General features: G+C 39.2%; 1 protein-coding gene across 1 annotated transcript; it reads left to right on the forward strand.

The window, feature by feature from the left end:
• Positions 1 to 348: 348 nt before the first annotated feature.
• Positions 349 to 18,459, forward strand: casq1b (calsequestrin 1b). Its single transcript, XM_036146962.1, has 12 exons — positions 349 to 398; positions 4,243 to 4,321; positions 7,286 to 7,379; positions 12,039 to 12,139; positions 12,313 to 12,424; positions 12,544 to 12,617; positions 14,167 to 14,297; positions 14,463 to 14,508; positions 14,631 to 14,685; positions 14,782 to 14,882; positions 15,029 to 15,103; positions 17,621 to 18,459. The coding sequence occupies exons 1-12, from the start codon at positions 349 to 351 to the stop codon at positions 18,002 to 18,004; spliced, it is 1,302 nt and encodes a 433-aa protein (XP_036002855.1). The 3' UTR covers positions 18,005 to 18,459.
• Positions 18,460 to 22,818: the final 4,359 nt, after the last annotated feature.

Below are 22,818 nucleotides of genomic sequence, written 5' to 3' on the forward strand. Positions count from 1 at the left end.
ATCCCTGAGTGCCTTACATCACAGGGTGACGCACACACCCCGATGTGTGAATCATCAACTTCTTTCTGAAGAATCAATCTAGTGAACCATGGGTGGAACGAAGGTAAAAAGTCTGACTTAGACCCGTTTAGATTGCAGGAGAGAACCAACAGCAAAACAAGCAGCTTGTTTTTGACATTTACTGACAAAACAAGCTGTGTGCTGCAGCTGGTGATCATGCTTTAATGGCTGTGTGAAATGCTGGGTGTCGGTTTGCACCCAGACAGAATTTAGTAGAAAAGGACAAAAAAGAAAAGTGGTCTTCGGACTAAACTTTGTGAAAATATGTCAGAAATGCATAAATGATAAATGGGCATCTACTGGTGTTTAGAGGTCACAAGCAGCTCAGTGCTACTCAGGTAAAGGTTCGGCTTTCTGGTGAACTTCTTTTGTAGCTTTCTATTAGCTCTGGATGGGGAAAAGCTGTCGAAGGGAGTTTTTATAAGCCGCTGAGCTGGTGTCGGTCAAGTTGCAGATTCTGAGCTTTTTTGATGAACAGCAAAAAATCAACCTTGTGTCTAAACTGAAATTGTTAAAGGAGCAACTCGTACAGCAAAAATATTCAGAGATAGTGTAAGTCTAACTTAAATGATGTTTCACTTAACAGTTTATCTAAAACAGTCAAAGGCAATCCTAAACAAATGTGTTTTTAATCTTGATTTTAAAGAACTCAGGCTTTCCGCACTTTTACAGTTTTCTGAAAGTTTGTTCCAGATAAATGAAGCATAGGAACTAAATGCTGCTTCTCCGTGTTTGGTTGTGGTTCTGGGTATGCAGAGTAGGCTGGAGCCAGAAGACCTGAGTGGTCTGGAGGGTTAACACACTGATAACAAGTCTGTGATGTATTTAGGTGCTAAGCCATTTAGGGATTTATAGACTGACAGAAGTATTTTAAAGTCTATTCTCTGAGATACAGGGAGTCAGTGTAAGGACTTTAGAACTGGGGTGATGTGCTCTACTTTCTTAGTCTTAGTGAGGACGCGGGCAGCAGCGTTCTGGATCAGCTGCAGCTGTCTGATCCACTTTTTATGCAGACCTGTGAAAAAATCATTGCAGTAATCAATTAGACTAAAAATAAACATGCATTAGTTTTTCCAGATCCTGTTGAGACGTTAGTCATTTAATCCTGGAAATGTTAAAGTTAAAGGGTCATTCTCTATACTCATAAAAGATGCTGCAGTTTTAGGATCAACCCAGTTAAGATTTTTGAGCGGGATCATCTGGAATTGGTCGCTTTTAAAAAAGGCAACTCCGATTTCAATATTGTTTTCATCAGCATGCTGTTTGCAGCCAATGTGGCTCATGCCAAGCCAAACCTTAGCAACCAGCATGTCAGCAAATGTGCATCAAGTCAGCAGTGGACAGTTACTGTGGTGTATGCTGCCAAAAAATGCAAAGACCACCTTGGTTGTCATTTGGCCCCGCAGCCAAGTGCAACAAGAAGCCCAGGCACATTTCTCACAGCTCACCCTGACGCTCACAACTCTCCTCCTGCTCACCTGACATTTTGGCAGTAGGACGCCTTTGGGAAACAGTGCCAAGTGATTACACTGCTGACCTATAACTTGACTCCACACTTCTGGATGGATCCAGTGATTGCAGTGGACTGTGTGAGGAACTGAAGAGCAGAGCAATAGGATAGAGCAGGGGTCACCAACCTTTTTGAAACCAAGGGGTACTTCATTGGTGTTGTGTCATACGAAGGGCTACCAGTACTGACCTTTGCACTAGAATAGTCAGAGTTCACCTTAACTTTATGTAAAATAAATACATTTTTCATTCTTTGTTTTAGACATTGTTATTTTTAAGGCTTTATAAATGCAAATGTGAATAAACAGGAAGAGTAAAGGAATAAAATAAAGTCTAAGGTGCAGCTCACTGGTGGATTGTGCTTTTTTTAGAACAGGCTTGTGGGCACCACGTGTGGTCCTCGGTACTACTTGGTGCCCGCAGGCACCATGTTGGTGACCCCTGGGATAGAGGGTTAGGAAAATTAAGCATTTAAGAGAAGAACAGATTGTTGGAATTTTTAAAGGATGACTCTAGGTATTGATGTTAATTTTTTCATCTGAGTGTCAAGTGTTAATTTTCACTCATCTGCTAAGCCTGCCCACGCTACAGCCCCTTCCACTCCAACGTCTTGGTGTATCAAAATCAGAATCAGACCAATCAGTATTGGTGTATCAGCTTACTTTGACGTTCCTCAAAATCCTTTTTCATGTGCTATTTAATGCCTTTTTTATTGTCATTCACGTAGTTTCATATAAGGTTGTTGAGTTGATGTTTTCTTGCATTGAGGGAATCTGTTTGTTTCTTTTGTTTTGTCGAAACTGACTTGACAGAATGATGACACAAATAAACATCAACTATAAGTATTTTCAAAATGTTAACATACAAATAAGACATTTGTAGAGGGAAGAATGCTACTATCAACCAAGATTTTAATTGAAATCATCAAGCACCAATTATGCCTTTCTGAAGTTTATTGGAACTGGAAAGGGGGTAACATTACAGAATTCACACCTCAGTCTAGCAGTGAGACTTAAGCACTTTCTCCAAGCTGTAACACAGTGTGGTGGTTGTACAACATTAGCTTGTAAAACAGGAAACTTCTGATAGTTGCACAGACACTAACGGTTACACCCTTGCTAGAGCCTGAGTATGTGCATATGTAGAGAAAACACTCTAAATACAGTGTTGGGAAAATAAGTATTTAACCCTTTCAAATAATTTTTTAAATGTATTTTTTCAGTTAAAACTGGGAAAATAGCTGTTCAAACCAACCTTGCTCTATATGAAAAAGGAGCTACCCGCCTTGCTAAATCAGAAATTAACTGCAGTTAATCGCCTGTGGTATGTAAATAACAAGCAGTTACTTATATGGAACCTGTCTGACAACATGCTAGTAGGTCGCAAAAGTAACACATAATTGCAGATTAGAAACAAATTAATTCACATCAAGCAGTCATTGACCAGTTTCTTAGGCTGTGGTTCTCCAGTGAACCACAGAGAGAACTGTTATCCATATCTGGAGAAAACCTTATAAAATGACTCAGAGATCCCTCTGACCTTCACCAACTACAGCATTGTAGTTTAGGTAAGTGTTTACGTGTTGACAATAATAAATAAAAAAACAGCATGGGACAGTCCCATGTTCAAAACCACTTCTGACCAAAATTAAGGCAAAGGACTAGCTTCATATTTGCCAAAAACAATCTGGATTCTCGGCGTGACTTTTGGGAAAATGTTCTGTGAATACTGACCTCATGCCTACAGTCAAACACTGTGTGGGTAGCATGATAGGCTTTTTGCTACTCCAGGAGCTGGATGACTCGCATAAGTTCATTGAACCATGAAATCTGCTCTTTTGCAGAAAATCCTGGAAGAGAATGTTTGGTCATCAGGTTGAGACCTTAAGCTCAAACATAGTGTTATTCAAGAGAGCTATGAGCAAACGTTCACCAACAAGTTTACCTCTGACTCGCTGAAAAACAAAATAGAGGTTTTGGGGTGGCCTGGTCAAAGTCTAGACTTAAATCTCATTGTGATAGAGTTGCATGACATTTAGGTGTTTTTGCAAATTTGACATTGTTGCAAATGCTTGATGGCAGTTGTTGCTGCCAAGACAGTCACAACCAGCTATTAGGTTTAGAGAGCAATTACTTCTCACATAGAATTGGTTTGGATAACTTGTTTTCCCTAATAAAGGAAATCATAATTTTGAATCTACATTTTGTATTTACTATGGCTATATTTGTGTGATTTAAAAGGTGTTAAAAAAAAAATCTAAAACTGTAGAAATGTTTAAGGGAGAGACTACATTTCCCAGCACTGTATGCTCATGAACACACCTGACTTCGTGAAAAAAGTCACACATGCAGTCATTAAATACATAATTCAATTCAATTTAATTTATATAGCGCCAATTCATGAAACATGTCATCTCAAGGCACTTTACAAAGTCAAATTCATTCAAATTATACAGATTGGTTATTATAATGCACAAAGACAACTCTTGTTTCTCACCCAATTTATTTGGAAAGCTTTAGGCAGTTCCAGCTTGCTAGACTGCAGATATATATCTGTAGATGAGTTCCACGTGTTGGTGATCTGTGGTGGAAAGCCCATCAGTCATTTTCATGATTGAGTGTGGTCTTGTTTTTTTATTTTCACTGAAGATGTCCATTTGTTATAATCATGGAGGCTGTGTTCACTGTGCGTTGCGCTAAAGTGTTACCTCTTCTTGCAGTTGATCACAAGTGAAGCAGCAATAATCTTTCAGGTACGTCAAGGTTTGTCGTTTGTGTCGAGTGTTTCAGAGCTGGGCTGTGACACATGGATTCTCCTGCTGTTGCAGAACCGTCTAACTGTTTCACTTCTTCCACTCCTTGACTGCAGTTTAGTTTAAAAGGAAATGAAATGAAGTAACAACCAACAACACATACCAGTGGAGACTGAAATGCTTTCAAAGTCCAGTAGCAGCAGCAGCAGCAGCAGCAGCTTGGGCTGTGCAAGTTTAACGTCAGATTTGTGAGAAAAGATCAAAGTAAGAACACCTTATGTGATAAAGCACCCATCTAACGTATTTATCAGTTTCTAACATGTCCATCCATCCTTTCATTCTTGCCATGTAACAATCACCATAATCATAAAGGGAAACTTCACCCAAATCAAGAAAAAAACAGAACCTTAACACCAAGAAAAATAGTTTTAATAAAAGTAAACTGCCTTAAAAAACATAGAATGCAGTGTGATGTGAGATTTTCTTGATGTTTCTTATTTTATTATCATAAATGGCAAAGTATTCTACTTAACATAGTTAATAGTCTTTGGTTTTCGTTTTTGCTTTGATTCATTATTTGCCTCCTTCTTATGTCTTTTAAATGTCACTTTATTTGCAAAGCCTTAGTTTGCTGACTACCTAATTTAGTGTAGATCAATATGTGTCCTTTGTTCCTGGCCAGATCATTGTCTTGACCCTTTTCCCCTGCTCCTTTGTTTACTAATGCAGATCTTCATGGATCATTATTGTAGTTTTGTGCAGGTTAGGAATTATTTGCAACTGCAGATCTCCCAGTTGTTTCATGTCCAGCTTTTTATTCTGTATCACCTCTCAAATTTTCAAAAACTCAGTCAGTTTGGTAGTAAGCCACATTAATGCTCAAATCATTCTTCAAATATCCTTACTTAGATACCTTTGATAGCAAATTTACGTAGCTATTGTCCTTAAGGGTTTACCTTTAAAATCTTCTATTTAATTAGATATCTGCTGTGTTTCTGAGAGTTACCAAAAATAATTTCAAAACATAATAATGCATGTGGGTACTGTCATGGCTACAGACCATGACAGTATCCCCTTCCATAGGATGCATTCAAACATCCCTGATAAAAGTCCACAAAGATGGGTCTGTGGAAATGTCTCAAGGGTGAACTGAACCAAAAGGAAAACAGACTAAAAGGAAGTGGAGTCTTATAAGGTACCTCCTAGTTCAGTAGGTGGACAGAAGAGGTCAGGCAGTTGTCCTGGCTCCACATATCGGCATTAGGTGAGCACTTCACAATGACTGGTGTGCGAGACAACCAATAGATAAAATGATACCCATAGAACTCGAAGCTAAAAAAAGGGCATCCACTATACCTTTAAGCAGTGGCCAGGCAAAACATTTTTAGGTTGAGGCCCTTGGGGCAAGGTAAATAGAACATCCATAAAGAAGAATCAGGCAGATGTTGGAAAGTACAGGAAGCACTACTGAGTGAAATTAGGTTGCAAATAACTAGGGAATCAAGTTTTCCAGTGACAACAACTTCAATAACAAGACTGCAGTGCTTCTGGGTTTAGCCCGGTATGACAAAACTCTCTAGCAATGTGTATGATTGCAGGTCTTCAAATATTTGGCTAAGCAGCAGATGAAACACAAGCAGTATCCTGCAGGACATGACCAAAGTGTGATCTTTGTCTAGGACTGAAAAAGCCAGGGAATTTGCTTTGTGGCAAATGTTTGCCATTTCAATGACAGGCTTGGTGTCAGTTTACTCCAAAGCTGGCAAGATGTCAGCAGATTCAGGGACATTGTCATACTCATCAGTTGACCCTGGAACTGACTTAGGCAGAGGCTCTGCAGTCTCAGAAAAGAAGCAAACATGTTGTCTGTAGACTATAAAGTAGCAGAAAGCTTTGTCTACAAACATGTTGTCTGTAGACTATAAAGTAGCAGAAAGCTTTGCAGACTCCAGGACCTGGACTGCAGTTACCTGAAAACCCCATTAACTGAGCAGCTGTACAATCTGCAAAAGCCTGGCTCTAAGGTTGAATGGTGCCTGAACATTCCAGACCATGTGCACTTTTGTTTAATACATAAAAGAGAAAGTAGTGGCTAATATATAAACAGGTAAAACACAATTTATCTAAAAACTCACAAGGTTTCCTGACAAGGATGTACTTAATGTGTTGATTAAACACAAATAAATAACTTTTTTTTCTGATTTGGGAGAACTTAACCTCTAACTTTGAGGATATCTTGAAAAAAAATAGCAGGACTCTCATTGAATCATGGTGATAATTCATCTCAATCTATTCAACAACTACAGATCTGTACCAAAAGAATGGATGACTTTGAATGACCAAAATAATGTCTTTAGAGATAATCTGCAGAGTGACATAAGACATACCGAAACACTATAAATAATCTGCAGATATTTGCGCTTTTGCTTTTGGGCAATTTGTGGCTTACGTTGTGAATCCATTTTGCAATGCTGCTTTGCAAGGTGTTACAATGCTTTGGATATGATATGATTCCTGAAATTGTAGAGGGCAAGTACAATTTTATATCCTGCAAGACTTAAGAAGCACGTGAAACAGTGATATAACAAACTATGTGAATTGAAAGAGTGTGCTGTACAGTAAATATATGTATGTGTATGCATGTGGGCAGGATTGCCTTTGGAGGGGTGTGCGCGCCTCTTCTTTCCAACACACCTGTTGCGGCGTCTCTTGCCGTCAACATAGTTGGCTCATGTTCTGCCTGTCTCGTTCTTCTGGAGGTTCTGTTGTCTCCCATGTTGTCTATGAATTCCTGTCAGGTGTTGGCTTTGGTTTAACTTAGATTTAGAATGTACAAGGCGGCAATTCAGTCGGTGGAATTCACGGGGATAGATTCAGTACTCGTGGCATTGGTTGCCTCCGCCATTTTCTCTGAATTTTGTCCAATCTCTCCCACCTCTTTTGTGACATTATCCCTTTGTCTAGCTTGCGGCCCAAGTTCTGGATGAGTTCGACGATGAGGACATCGGATTTGGCCTGGTGGATGAAAAGAAGGCCTCTGCTGTTGCCAAGAAGCTAGGTAAGGTTTTTAGAAATACTGCTGCTAGAAATATATATGCCTGAACATATGATGTGTTCAGAGGTTCCTTGATAAATATTTAAACCCCTTTAACATTTTAAGTTAATTAATAATTCAAGGTATTTTAATGTGGAATTTTTGGAAGATACCAACACAATTGGTGCACAGCTATTAAGTGAACATACATACATAGGTACGTATGTAGGTATGTCAAGTTTCCCTTAGATTCTCCAGCTTTTTCCCTAGCCTTTCAGTTCAGTTTCTTCATTTGTCTTTTCTTTTGATTCAGACAAAGCTCACAACTATGTAAGCAGGTTGATAACCTACAAAGATAAAATAGACACGAGTTAACAGAAATTACAATGAAATCACTTGAATGTTTTACATTTTCAATCAGCTTTTAAAACTTAGCTGTAAATTAAATCAACAAACAATAAACTGCATATTGCAAGCAATGCATACCACCATGTCCATAATCTCAAACATTTGAGACATATTGTCAAACAAACATATAATCTGCCTTGGTTTTACTGCACAAAATATGAATCATGTAAATTATATTTTACTGTCCATTTAAATCCACAAATGTACTCATCATCTCCTACCAGTGGTGTCTTTTGTAGTAGCTTGGAATCCTTCTGTGAAGCCCAGGTGACCAAGGTTATTTCTAGATTAGGTTTTTGGCTTGAGGAGGGAGATAGCCAAGGATCGCTTGATATTATGTTAAAAGCACTCCAGGTGGGTGGACATTAGAAACTGTCAAACTTGCCCTTTCCTGGTTTAACTTGACAGTGTGTGTATTGTTTTCAAAAAAATCTTAAAATGTGGCATGCATTTATATTCAGTCCACCTCAGCCACGTATTATGTCATTAAGCCATTTGAAAACAAGAGTTGGCTCTGACCTAAAGCATTCCATTGTTGATCTGGCTTTCTACCAGGAATATTCTGTATTTAGCCCAATCCATCATCCTATCAACTTTAACTAGCTTCACTGCTCCTACTGAAGTAAAGCATCCACATTATCATGCTGCCCCCAGGTTTGGTTTTGGGAATTATGTGTTCGGGTCGTTTTTCAGCACACATGGCATTTTGCATATTGGCCAAAAGGTTTCATGTTCAACTCATCTGACCAGAAGACGTGGCTTGTGGCAAACTGCAGAGGGGACTTCTTACGGCTTTCTTTCAATGGGATAACTGTTTTGCTACTCACCCATAAGGGACAGATTTCTGAAGAACACATCTTATATAGTTGTTCTGTCAATAGATTCCCCAAACAAAGGTGTGGATCTCTGCAGCACCTCCAGAGTTATCATAGACCTCTTGGGTGCTTCTCTGATTAATGCTCTTCTTTCTTCTTTCTTAGTTTGGAGGCATGGCCATGTTTTGGTAGGTTTGCATTTGTTTCATATCATCTATGTTCAGATGATGCACTGAACTGAGCTCTGTGAGATGTTCAAAACTCTGCTGTGTTCATTGGTCTTAATGGTGTTGTTTGTTCGGTGATGTTCTCGAGCAAACCTCTAAGGCCTTAAAAGAACAACTGGATTTATACTGAGAATAAATTACACATCGTATGTAGAGTTTTATTGTTGCCTTTCTTGAATGCAAGGAAGACTAGGTAGTTTATGGACCGAGAGTGACCTCAAGTGTTTAGCCATAATATGACACTCTCTGACTCTGGCTACTGTAAATGTGACCCAAAGCTTAAAAAATAAAAGCCTAATTGAGTGAGGAAATTTACAAACATGCATACAAGTTGCAGATAAATCACACATATTTTCTATTCCTCATCAAGGTCCTGGTATATTCCTGGTTGGATATATAATCTCTCTTTGCAGCTGACCTCATTTAAATTATTTGGTTTCCCGACATAGACATACTGTAGACATAGCCCTAGTGCATGTACCGTAGATATGGTGCTTGCAGATCAGTGCAGTGAGGAATGTTCTGATCTTTATATTGGAGAAATTAAACAACTTCTCTGCACACGCATGGCTCAACACAGAAGAGCTATCTCCTAAGGACAAGAGTCAGCTGTCCACCTGCACCTCAAGGATAAAGGACACTCTTGGAGACCAAAATTTTCACATTTTGGACAGAGACAACAGATGGTTTGAGAGAGGGGTGAAGGAAGCCATTTAGGTAAATCAGAATCAGAAATGCTTTAATAATGCCAGAGGGAAATTACAGTTCCAGTACAACCGTCCATCACATACATCACAAACATTTCGGGGGAACGATTTGACTGAGGCCTTGTTGCCAAGGACCCCGCCTGAAGGTAAGGGCGCTGCCTTTAACTCTGTGCAAAGATAGGAGCCACATTTGGGGAGGGAGAGGAAAAAAAGGCATATTTCACACTTTATCCTTTTCCAGGATACAGTTTGAGATATCAAAAAACCACCGCACGAGAAAAGCACATATAACGAGACAACATTTATGCAGGGGATTTACATTGGAGACTTGTCGCATGTAAGTTCATGTAGTTTTGTGGGTGTCAGTTGTGTCTGTGTGTGTGTGTGTGTGTGTGTGTGTGTGTGAGTGAGTGAATGTTGTGTTTGTCCATGACAATGTCCAGAGGGTCATTGTCCATGATATGATGGAAAGTTTATCAACAGGTGCCACAGTTCTGAACGCATCCACAGATGTCTGCGGGGGAGGAGGGAGCGAGGGGAGTAGTTCTGGGCCCTCTCGCCATAACATCCAGGGGAGTTTTTGATAAGGGAAAGCCTAATCCAAATACACTATTTCTTACGAGAACAAGCTGCACCAACTTTTCCGTCTGCTTTAAAGTCCTTCGTTGCTGGCTCCACATCACAAATCCAATAATAAAAATTTGTTAGGCTTTTTTCCGCGTTTCGCAACCAGATTTCTCACATCTATCCTCCGAGTTCAACCACCAAAGCCAGTCTGCGTTCCATCACATCTAGCTTACGGCTCATCTTGACTATAACTGCAACAAATCTGGACTGAATCAGTTGAAGCATATTTGTTCTACAATGTACCAAACATGTGATTTTCGCAGTTGTGCCAAAATGGGCCAAAACTGCCAAATTTGTCCCCCCCAACCCCCCGTAAAAAAAGGGAACCTAGTCATATAAAAGTGCAGATTTAGATTATAAATCAATCTCAATCTGAACTGAAATCTGCAGGTGTTCATACAAACAAGCTAAATGTTTTATGGTCAGGGGAGAAAAAGACAGATCTGTGTGGTCACAATGTCAACAACAATGTTGGGAGGAGTAGTGGTGATGAGCTCAAGTCTTGGAATACCATATCAACTATATCTCATTTGGTTAGTTGGGATGCAAACAAGAAAAATAAGCCTGCTTCTGTTCTACCATCACCCATGTAATTATGCATAGTTTACTAAACACTACAGACAGCTGAACTGGAACAGTGTGCTTTGGTTAAATAAGAGTAACCTTGGGTATTTGGGCAGCAAACAATCCTGCTGGGTTTGGATGAATATATGGGAAAGCCTCTCATTGCTGATGTAAAGCATAGTGGAGGATATTGTCATGGTTGAGTTTTGGTTTGGCTTTGTTTTTCTGTTATTTTCATTTTTTCATCTCTTTTGGGTTAGGTTTGACTTTATTTATTGTTAGTTTTCAGTCATCAGTTATTTTCTGTCATTTTTCACTTCACCTCCTCAGCAGTCAGTCACACCTGTTATCATTTACCAGTCAATTAGCCAGACCCTGTTTCCACCTGTGAAGTGTTCTATTTAAACCTGCCTCTGCCTTCAGTTCAGCACTGGGCCGTCATCATTCCACACCTCTCCATGCCAGTCCCCGTTTTGCCTTGGAAGCTTTGTTTTTGCGCCTGTTGTTAAGGTTAGTCCTGCCAGTCACTCTAAAGACTGTTTGTTCACTGTTTGTTCCTGGAGAGGTTCTGCTCTGTGTCCTGGTGTCTCCAGAGAACTGCTAACTGGACTAGCCGCCCTGGTGAAGCTCAGCTCTGTGCCCTGGTGTCTCCAATGAACTGCTAACCTGAGTGCTATGAGGCCTGCTAGCCGAGCAGCACCTAGCAAGTGTGGACTCTCTGTCTCCGGACCGTCAGCTCCTGCCATCACATTCATCCCTGACCTTCTGCAGTCCTGAACCTCCGGTCTTCATCACTCACCACCCAGCAGACTTCCTTCAATAAAAACTCAAACTTTTAGTCCCGTGTGTGCGTCCTGAGTTCATCGGTAAACAAAACCTTGACAGATATGTGATGCTGCAGATCTGTTTCCTCCTTACATAGCATCTGTAATTCTTATTAGGGTGCATAGCAGCATGAGGTCTTCAAAATACCAGGAGATTTTTTTTATAAAAATTTGGTGGTTTCTGTCAGAAAGCTTGAAAGAGGCTGTCATTAGAACTTTTTAAAGGAAAATGATCAGAAACACGGCCAAATTAAGAGAGAAAAGGTTCTTAAAAAACAAATTGATAATTCTTCTATTACAATCGAAGTTTCCTGACCTAAATCCTAAAGCAAAGCTTTGGTGTGAGCTGTAGAGAAGAGGGCATACAATAGAAATTAATGAGGCGAGGATCTGATTGTGTACTTAACAAAACTGCCTATTGGAGCTTTTTGAATGAATCCTTTTCTAGTCTTGTAAATGAATGTAAAACTTATTTAATTTCTAACAGATAAAACTCAATCTTTCTCACCAGGTCTGGATGAAGTCGAGAGCATCTATATCTTTGCAGACAATGAGATAATTGAGTATGATGGAGAGCTCGCTGCAGACACCATTGTTGAGTTCCTATATGATGTGAGTAACATTAGTGGAAATAAATCAAGAAGTGCAGGTAATCATGCAATTATAAAGGTACATGCGCTAAGTGCACCTGTTGTCAGTCTATTCTAGTAGCAGGGGTGAGTGAATGGTTATGATTAATGTATAGAAACTGTAAAAGACACCTCTGATTATTTGTCTCCTACTAGGTGATTGAAGACCCAGTGGAGATAATCGACAATGACAGAGAATTGAAGGGTTTCTACAACATGGAAGATGTCATCAAACTGGTTGGCTACTTCAAGAGCGAGAGATCCCTCCGTAAATAAAATATTCCCTAAACAAAACATTATCTACAGTCTAGGTTTCAAACATACTGGTTTGCTGTGCCAAGTTCCTACTTTGAATGTAATTACTTTTATTTTGCTTATTTCTTACAGATTTTATAGAGTACGATGATGCAGCTGAAGAGTTTCACCCCTTTGTCAAATTCTTCGCAACATTTGATCCCAAGGTTTAAGCTTGAATCGCTTGTTTTTTTGCACTAAATTATGAGTTTCTCTTTCATGAAAGATGGTATTTGTTTGTCTACTTAACATTGATTGAGTCTGCTTAGAAAAGCTGACATTAGCTTTTGTTGCTTGCCTGCACGCTGGTGCAAATTGTGAAAGATATTTGAATGCAATAAATTCATGAAGAAGAGTGTGATCTTCTAATTCTCAAACTACACACAAAGGAAGATCTACTAAAAGAGGTCTGCTAAGATAATAGGATCTTTCTTTGAGTGCCCACATTTAAATAAGCCATGGTTGATACTTTCAAGAGAACATTTCTCTAAATTTCAACCAGAGGAACCTGCTTTTAATTCAAGTTCAGCGTTGTTTGCAACCAACTGGGCGATCCAGACTGATTATGTGCAGCACTCTCCATTCTGCACATTATCAAATCTATTGAGGGAAACGAGGGACTTTCAGCAGAACTTTCCGAGCTGATTCGACAAAGCAACACCAAGTGCCCTCCTACCAGTTTGTTTTAGCCAATCACGGCCTTATTAAGACACAAATGATTAATCAAACACGAAATGAAAATCCACAGTATCAAATGAAGATTTTGTAAGAAGCAGGAGCCATGAGAAACCACAACAGGTGGCACTGGTTAAGGCACTTCTTGCTGTTCTTTCAAAGCTGAAATCCTGTTTTCTGACAAAACAGATGTGATAGCAGTAGCTATGTGTGTGTCCTCCTCCGCTGCCATGTTTATTTTGGTTCAGCTGTGGACTCGGCAGCTCTTGCTTTTGCCGAAGCTGCATGTCCAGCCTCAAACCGTAACACTGCAACGTGATTTGCTTGAACCATTTATGGCCTCAACCGGTCCTGAATGGGTAAGGCACGCATTTTACGTAAGTCCTCATTTAGCTCTTCCCCTGATGTCTGCAAGTCACTTCTCTGACTGAGAGATGTACAGAAATCGTCTGTAGTTTTCGTAAAGCTACTAACCACTGTAAGAACCACCGATCCCTAAGCCATTGTTTGTTGTAGCTAATTTGACAGACTTACTTTCCAGCTGCCATTCTTCTTTAGAGGTTGGCTTGATCAGGTAAAGCTACAGCACTTGAATTACTGCCACCTGCAGGTGATATTAGGTACATCCATTGTTGTTGGGTTAAGTGTGGAAAGAGCTGACCCGGTAACTTACTGGAAACAATTTGGGTGCGTGAAAGACGTTAATTATTGTTTGAGCTAGGAATGTGGTCCTAATAAATCACTGGGATTTATGTGTGAAAGGGACTTTAGTTTGTGACACCCAAGATTACTAAAAGTTTTCAGTAACTTTGATGCGGGCAAATACATACAGGTGGAATCCGCCTGCAATAGAAATGTCTGTGTTATAACGTTTTTTAGTCAAACGAAAGTCGTTTTAGTGAATTAACCAAAATATGATCCCCTCACACAGCCACCTTCAAACAACCAGAACTGCCAGTACAAAACCTTGAGCTGCAATATTTGTTTCTACTTAACCTCAAGCTTTTTGCATTTCAGACTGAATCTGGTTTTGTTTTCCAGATTGCCAAAAAGCTGAAACTAAAGCTGAATGAAGTGGATTTCTATGAACCGTTCATGGAAGACCCAGTCACCATTCCAGGAAAGCCTTACATTGAGTCTGAGCTTGTTGAATACATCGAACAACATGACAGGTGGGGTTCTGTGGGAACCGAAGTTGTTGCATATTCAAAGTCATATTATGCTAATGATTCAAACAATATGTAACATCATCCAAGTGGTAGATTTCAAACCATTTAGGAAACGATTATAAGAAAATCAGAGGTCTTTACATTTTTTTTCCTGGTTTCCTGTTTCAGGCCTACTCTGAGGAAACTCCAACCTCACAGCATGTATGAGATCTGGGTAAGAGGGCTGAAATATCTGCAGTTAACATATTTCATTTCACCTAATCTACTAGTAAATTACATCTTCTGCTTATTTTGTAAATATGGATATTCCACATTGTCCACTTTTTGTGAACACAGGAAGATGATATTAATGGAGAGCACATAGTTGCCTTTGCTGAAGAGGATGATCCAGGTAAAGTGCTGCTTTCAGGATTACTTCTTCACATCTACAGCTACCAAACAAAAATGTATCAATTTAATCAATACATATCAACTTAACTTTCCATAGATGGCTTTGAATTTCTGGAAATCCTGAAGGAAGTAGCACGCGACAACACTGACGATCCCAACCTCAGCATCATTTGGATCGATCCAGACAATTTCCCCCTGGTTGGAAAATATACTTTTATCTTGATGTTGTTCCTAGATTTGTTTTCATTTTTTATTTCTTTTTATTTGACCTCCATCACTGATTTTTTTTAGTAGGATAGAAAAGCATTGTTGTGCTCTTCCTTCTTTCTGTCTCACACTTCCAGCTGGTTCCATACTGGGAGAGGACATTCGGTATCGACCTTTCGTCTCCTCAAATTGGTGTCGTTGATGTCAAGGATGTAAGAATTTGTTACTACCTCACATATATATATATATATATATATATATATATATATATATATATATATATATATATATATATATACACATCATATAGTCATGTTCAAGTATATGATGAGAAAATTCAACCATTGTGACATGGTTCATTACCCTGCTAGATAGCCAGTAGCCAATTTCATACTCATCCAACTTAGTCACTGCATTTTAGTGAGGGCCTTTGCTGATTTGATTTAAACCAACATGTCCCAACCTTCTTCCAGTTTCTTAAGAATCAGGAGTCTTTGTTTTCATTATGTTGCCATAATGACATTTTGGTAAGACACTGGCTCAGAATTCACACTGCCACAAATCAAACGCAAATCAAACACATAAATGTTGAAGTTGAATGTGCCAGACGGCACTTCCTGAGAAGCTAAAAAGTGTTTAAATAGTTCTTAGCTCATAGAACTTAAATGTTCAAATCAAAAGCAGCATTTAACAGAACATTGTAAAATACAGTGCAAATGCATGAACGTCTCAGACAAAACATTACATGAGAAGTCATATTTTAAAAGCAACTCTAAAATCTGAAGTATGCAAACATTAGTACAGTCAATTAAACAAAATTTAAAAAAACTACACAAACGGCCTTAAAGGAACGATAAGAAAAAATTAATTATTTTAGAAAGAAAGATCTAAAAATATAGTTTATTGAAGAACTAAAGGTATATGCTTAGATGGACTATGGTTAAACGTCACACACTGTCTCTCTGTGTTGTTCTCTAATTTCTTGTTTACATTGCCCAGCCGGCACATGCACTTATGTGCACGTGAACAGGTGCCTCTCAGGGGTTAGCCCCTCCTTGCTCATAAAATGCCAGCGCCAGGCAAAACATGGCGGAGAACATAACTATCGAATCAAAACCTTCTCTTGCTAACAGTATTATTAAGCTATGAGTTAATTACTTCTTCACTAGACGTCTTCTTCTGAAAGGTGCTGCTGTTCTGCTGTGTATTTATCCTTTGCAAATATGGGCATACGTGTCGATGGGTGAGAAGGGGAAATGGGTGCCGAGTGCTGGAGCCAGGGAGAGAAAGGAGTGGCTTGATACACGTCTTGTTTTGGTCTACAAACAGTGCTCAAGCTCCACCTTGTGGTGAAAATTTACTTATTGCTCCTTTAACAACTTATGATGGTTATTTTTGCTCTATTGCAATATTTCTGGTCAAACATATTATTAGCATCTAGACTAAACTTGTTTTAGTGTTGAAAGATCACCACTAAGGCTTTGTGCTTGATGTCTTTGATGGGAGACTTTTATTACTTTAGACAATAACACTGTAAGGGTTGGATGAGATAAAATCGGGGTAAAATGCAAAGGTTTTGCAATACCTCATGAATTCAGACCATGGTGGCTGGTTTCTTCATCATCTACTGTGCTGTGAAGTATTTTGCTGTTACAAATTTCTTCTGTTTTAGCTTTTTTCACACATACATGTTTCCGATAATCTAAAAATTATACAGAAAACCTGAGAAAATACGAAAAAGGCAGTTTTCAAATGTGAATTTCATCATTAAAAGGGGGGGGGGAAACTATTCAAACTAACTAGGTGCAAAATTACCCAATGTGCCCTTGTTGGTAAACCATGATTCAGCTGATGATTATCAAATTAGTTCAGCAGCTGACTTCTGTTTTAATTACCACATCCAGGCCAGAGTGCAGAGTACAGAGTACAGAGCAAACATTTTAAACAGACGTTCTGTGACAAGACAAAGTAGGCTAAAAAATTTCAAGAGCAATATTTCATGGCCAAAAATAAAGACGTATGGGCAAACGTTTCAACAAAGCACTCTTCGTCCTTCACTCACCTATCTGCTCTTCTTAAGCCTCAACCCCCAGTACTGGGGGAGGAATGTAACTTTCTTTATACTTTATAGAGTTATTTAATTTCTGTGGATTTCAAAGATGTGAACTATATAATATATAATAATAAATATAACCTATAACCTAACTATATAATAATAAGATAACAATGACAACGACAACAGTAATAATAATAATAATCAGACCTTTGTTTCCCTTGAACAAAGCAGATACTCGTGTACGTTTTGCTAAACTCCAACCCTTAATTCCTTAGTAGTTCAGTTTTACTAATTTATCCTTCTGTCTTTATCCAGAAAGAATGTAATTACTCCATATCATTCATCAGATTCTTAGCTTGTTAGCTAAAGGTCTCCCTGGCATTGGGGACTGTTCATTATATTATCCATCTCCAATTTCTTATATTTCAAGAGATAACATTGGATGCTAAACACAAATGACCAAAATACTGTTGGGTCATTTATTAATGTCAATGTTTTAGGCTTTCAACTTACATATCAAGTTTTGTTTTACCAGTTAAAAAATTTATCGACAAATTACAAAACAAAATACACTGAAGCAATAATTTTGGCGTCCTTAAGTTTATCAGTTTCCATTTATCAGTTTTATTAGCAAGCTACATAAATACACCAATAATGTATCCCTGTTTGGCAGGCTGACAGCGTCTGGATGGAGATGGATGATCAGGATGACATGCCGACAGCTGACGAGCTCGAACAGTGGATCGAGGATGTTCTGTCAGGAAAGATTGATCCTGATGATGATGATGATGATGATGATGACGATGACGACGACGATGATGATGATGATGATGATGATGATGACGACGACGACGACGATGACGATGATGACGACGACAGCGACGATGACGACGACGACGACGATGATGACGACGACGACGACGATGACGACGACGATGACGACGACGATGATGATGATGATGACGATGACGACGATGACGACGATGATGATGACGACGACGATGATGACGACGACGACGACGATGATGACGACGACGATGACGACGATGATGAATAATTGTCTTTTACATCATTTTAATGGAGAAACATTAAGTTTTTCCATTAAACTAAACATCTTGCAGCAAAAAGACTTGACTTCTTGTATCATGGCAGTTTTCCCATGCTGGGTTGTTGTAATAACCTGACGTGACACACTGTCAGTTAGGGAAGGAGGTTTCCTGTTAAACAAGAGGATTGTCTCACAGATGGCTAGAATGGTTCATGTTTAAAAAAAAACATGTCTTTGATGACTGCCTTTCTCTCACCTCTGGACAGTAAATGTCAAAAAATGTAAATGAGGCAGAGACAAAGTTCCTAAAATGTTTGCTCTTACCTTGTTTCAGTGATGATGAGAACTAACTTGTTTTTGTTACAGCTTGAAAATGAGAAAATAAATTTCACTGGACAGTCTTAAAGTCAATAAATCCATCTTGGAAAATGTATGTTGTAGGTAATAAACTTGAGTTTATTTTATGTTTGTGTTTCTAGTATTAAAATAATGTTTTTATTGTTATTTCACTATGGGGTGAGGTAATTTGGGGATTTCAAACTGACCTTAATATTGTCAGTGTATGTGTTTGGGCATGGTTTCCTATCTATGTGTGTCTGACATGGACTGTCCAAGATGCACATGCTGATTGACAGCTGGGATAGTCTTCAGGCCTCTGTATAACCTTGTGAAAATTGGGTGAAAAAACATGAACAGATGGATCATGGTTATGCAACGGTGGTTGGACAAAAACCCTTTGGAACAGCAGTAACATCCTACATTTGATCAATGTTGGCTCCCTTAAATTTTGGAGGTCACCATCACTGAGGAATTTTAAAGACAACACATCCCGCCCAAAGAGCTGAACGGGTTTTTCTATAGAATCAGTTGTCTCTCCTGAGCTATTTAGTGACTTTTTAACTTGTGTTTATTTTGTTTCTCTTTTTTATTACTTATGTGTCAATGGTTAAACATATAATTCCTGTCAGACATTATGCCCACACTTATTTGGGGCATAAATGTACATTTGTCCCAAGCATGACGTTAATGGTAGCAATAGAGACAATGTCAAAAACAGAAGAAAAGGAGCAGACATAAATTCTATGTAAAATAACGACAACAATACCAGCTATAGCTTTGAGAAAATCATAAAGGGAGCGTAAAGAGAGTTATGACAGCTGAGAGAGTAAACATGATCAGTACACCCTCCTTCATGTCATCAGGACCCCTCATTCATAATCCACCATTTCTCACCCACCTTTCCACCCTCCGGTGCTGCACCACCTATCACAGCTCTTTCTGGGAAAAAAGTGGGAGGAACCTTACCAGTAACCGCCACTCACCACCACCTGTTGAATGCTCATTGTGACTTATCTAAAGCCTCTTGTCTTGCAGCTGCAATTGCTGCAAAAGATGGCTTTTATGAAGCACAAATTGGGGAGAAGGGGGTGGCGTTAACTACTATACACAATGATGTTTTCTGTTATTCTTTCCTATTTATGTTCTGCTTGGTGGTTGTGAAGGGATGGAGCACGTATCCCACGTTCACAAGACGAATGGCTTGACGAGGCCATCTTGGGGTTGAAGTCCCAACCTAAGTGTCTTTGCCACATGTCTTCCCCTTCTCTTTCCATCCCATTTTCTGTCAGCCAACTGTCAAATAAAGGCTACTAAAGCCACAAATAAATCATTAAGGTTGTAGGCATGTACTGGAAATGAAAAATGCCAAGGAGGGTACTATTAACACACCCGCTGAGAAGCCAACTCTGGTAATTGGCAGCTCAATAGTCAGTGGCATTAGAAACACCAGGGACCACAGTGAAATGCTTGGCAGTGGCCACAATGGGCGGCATCAAATCCTATCTGAAACTGCTGGCTAACTGCTGGATACAGTAAAGAGTTGTCACTCTGGCGGTAATGACACCATTACCGCCAATCGAAGGTCACTAAAGTTAGTGTTGCTTCGGTGTGTGAGTTTACTAAAACAATGTCTGATTGAAATTTTCACTGGTTCCCTGCTGATCTGACCAGTGATGACATGTTTAGATGCATTTTATCATTCAAATGCTGATTGTCTAGGTGTTTTCCTAAAAATGACATGGGCTACATTGATAAATGGCAAACTTTCTGGGGAAAACCGGGTCTGATTCGGAGAGACAGCATCCAACCCACTTTGGATGGAGCAGCTCTTCTATCTAGGAATCTCGCCAGATTTATTAGTTCTCCGAAATGCTGACAACCCAGGGTCCAGACCAGAAAGCAGAGCCGTAGTTTAACACATCTCTCTGCAGCTTCTGTACTGTTACCCACCCATTACCCTATTGATACGTTGTCTTTCCCACGGCCAAAACTGAACAGATCAAAAACGGATCTAAAAGGAGCAAATCATAAAAATCTCATAAAAATCAATGTCAACTTGAACCAAAAAACAAAACAATTAAATGTGGTCTATTAAATATAAGGTCTCTCCCTCCAAAGACTTTGTTAGTTAATGAATTGATTTCTGATAAACAGATTGATTGATTTTTTTCTTACAGAAACTTGGCTACAAGAGCACTATGTTAGTATAAATGAGTCAACTCCCTCCAATTATTTAGATTTCCACATTCCAAGAATTACGGGACGAGGAGGAAGAGTAGCAACCATCTTTCAGTCTGATTTATTAATTAGTCCTATAGGCCAAATAATAACTACAATTCTTTTGAACATTTAAAACCTTAGTATCCCTCATCCAAACTGCAAACCAATAAAACCTCTTCTCTTTGTGGTTTTGTATCATCCATCAGGCCCGTACACTCAGTTTTTGGATCAGTTCTCAGACTTCTTATCTGATTTAGTGTTAAACACTGACAAGGTTATTATAGTGGGGCATTTTAACATTCATGTTAACACTGAATGTGATAATCTTAATGTAGCCTTTTAAAAAATTATCCTAGATTCAACTGGTTTGGCTGAAAAGGTTCATTAAGTGAAACATTCCTGCCCTCACACTTTGGACCTTGTGCTGACATATGACATTGATTGTAAAGAATTAATAGCAATTCCTCACAACTCTATCCTATCTGACCATTTGTAAAAACCTTTGAGTTCAATTTAACTGAGTTCTTCACCCCCAAAAGAAGGTTTCACTATAGTAGATCTTTATCAAATAATGCTGTATCAAATTTTAAAGAGTCTGTCCCCCTTTTAATTTCCCTTTCACAAATTGATACTTTCGTTGACGGTGTCACTTCCTCATTGCGTTTTGCATTAGACAGTGTAGCCCCCTTGAAAAAGAAGGTGATTATTAATTGGAAGCTGGCACCCTTGTATAATTTAGAGTTGGATTCTTTGAAGCACAACGTTAGGAAATTGGAGAGAAAATGGCGCTCTACACATCCTCCCAAACATGATTACCTCATCCTCAGTAAGTGAGGCAGCGTAGGAGACATCTTTAGAACCTGATCGGTGTTTGAACTGTTTAGGCGCAGTGGACTTCTGCCTGTTTGCCATGCTCCTGTAGGATTCTCCCATTGGCCTTCTGATTCTGGACACCGAACTACTGCAAGTACCTCTGACCTAGCCCCACTGCCTAAACCCGTCATTCCCTGACGTCATCTTCCTGTGTTTGTGTGCTTTGCAGTCCAAGGCACTGATCCGTTGCTGGACTAACCCATCTGCCTCACCCTCCGGTACCTCCATGTATGATGTTTAACTGTTCACTGGATTTCCCAAGCCCTGTTATACAGCTCTCTAGCCATCACCATCCCAAAGAACAACCTAAATGGTCAACCAGCAAACCTCCTGGGCCTCCTGCTTAGCTTCAGTGCCACTAATCTGTGCTCTCTCATTCCAGTGGTTCATGAGTGCATACCAACCAGTTTCCAGCCTCACTACACCTGCTGCTTTAATTAACTACTCTTTGTGTCTAATTTGTCGAAGCAACTAACTATGCAAGTAGCATTCAAATAAACTTAGTAAATGTGAAATATATAAGGAAAAACCTAAAAACTATGTAGAAAATTGTAAAAGGGAACAAATAACTAACAGAAGCCTAGAAAAATAAAACATTGCAGTGCTAGAACAGTCCAGTGTGAACATATATGTTTAAGATCCAAGGGTTGAACTCAAAGGTGGGTACTGTCTTCGCATTGACAGAGCTTTAGCTTTAGCCGAGATTTCAGAGACACAATTTACCATGTTTATAAGGACTAAGCTAAACTAATTTATGCAGGTTAGTTGAGAGAAAAGGCAGACCCAAGGATTAGATGGTGGAAAGTGAAAAAAGGAGTAGCTATCACAGAAAGTGACTATTAGTTAAGGGGAGTAAATTACTTTGAGAGGAAGGCAGTGTGAAAAAACTGGAAATAATGTGTGTTCCACAGAATTAAGACTGAAGAAAAGACAAAGGAAAGTAGGTGGTGGGGTGAGAAAGTGCAGGAAAAAAAACACGAGTACTGTAAGGCTAAGCACAAAGCAGAGAACATTTATACTGAGCTATGAGACGTTTGACAGTAAACAAGGTGAAACTGATCAGTACTGATTATCGAAACAAAGGAAAAGCGGTACAGTGGGTTAGGATAAAGGATAGAGGGATGTGTTAGATAATAAATAGTACTGTGTAAAGGAGGTGGAAGGGTTACTTTGAGAAGCTCATGAATAAGGAAAATGAGAGAGGGGAGAAGAGATGGAGCAGAGATAGTGAATCACAGGGGGAAATGGTGAGTATGGACTTTGGATAGCATGTAGTGTAGAAAAGGATGACATACCCGTAGAGTATGGAAATGTATGGTAAAGCGAGTGCAGGGGTGTTTGAAGAGTCAATTCTTAAGTATCAAATTTCAATATTTTAAAATGAGCTTCAG

Source organism: Fundulus heteroclitus, chromosome 14 (genome assembly GCF_011125445.2).
Source record: "Fundulus heteroclitus isolate FHET01 chromosome 14, MU-UCD_Fhet_4.1, whole genome shotgun sequence".
Classification (NCBI taxonomy): Eukaryota; Metazoa; Chordata; class Actinopteri; order Cyprinodontiformes; family Fundulidae; genus Fundulus; species Fundulus heteroclitus.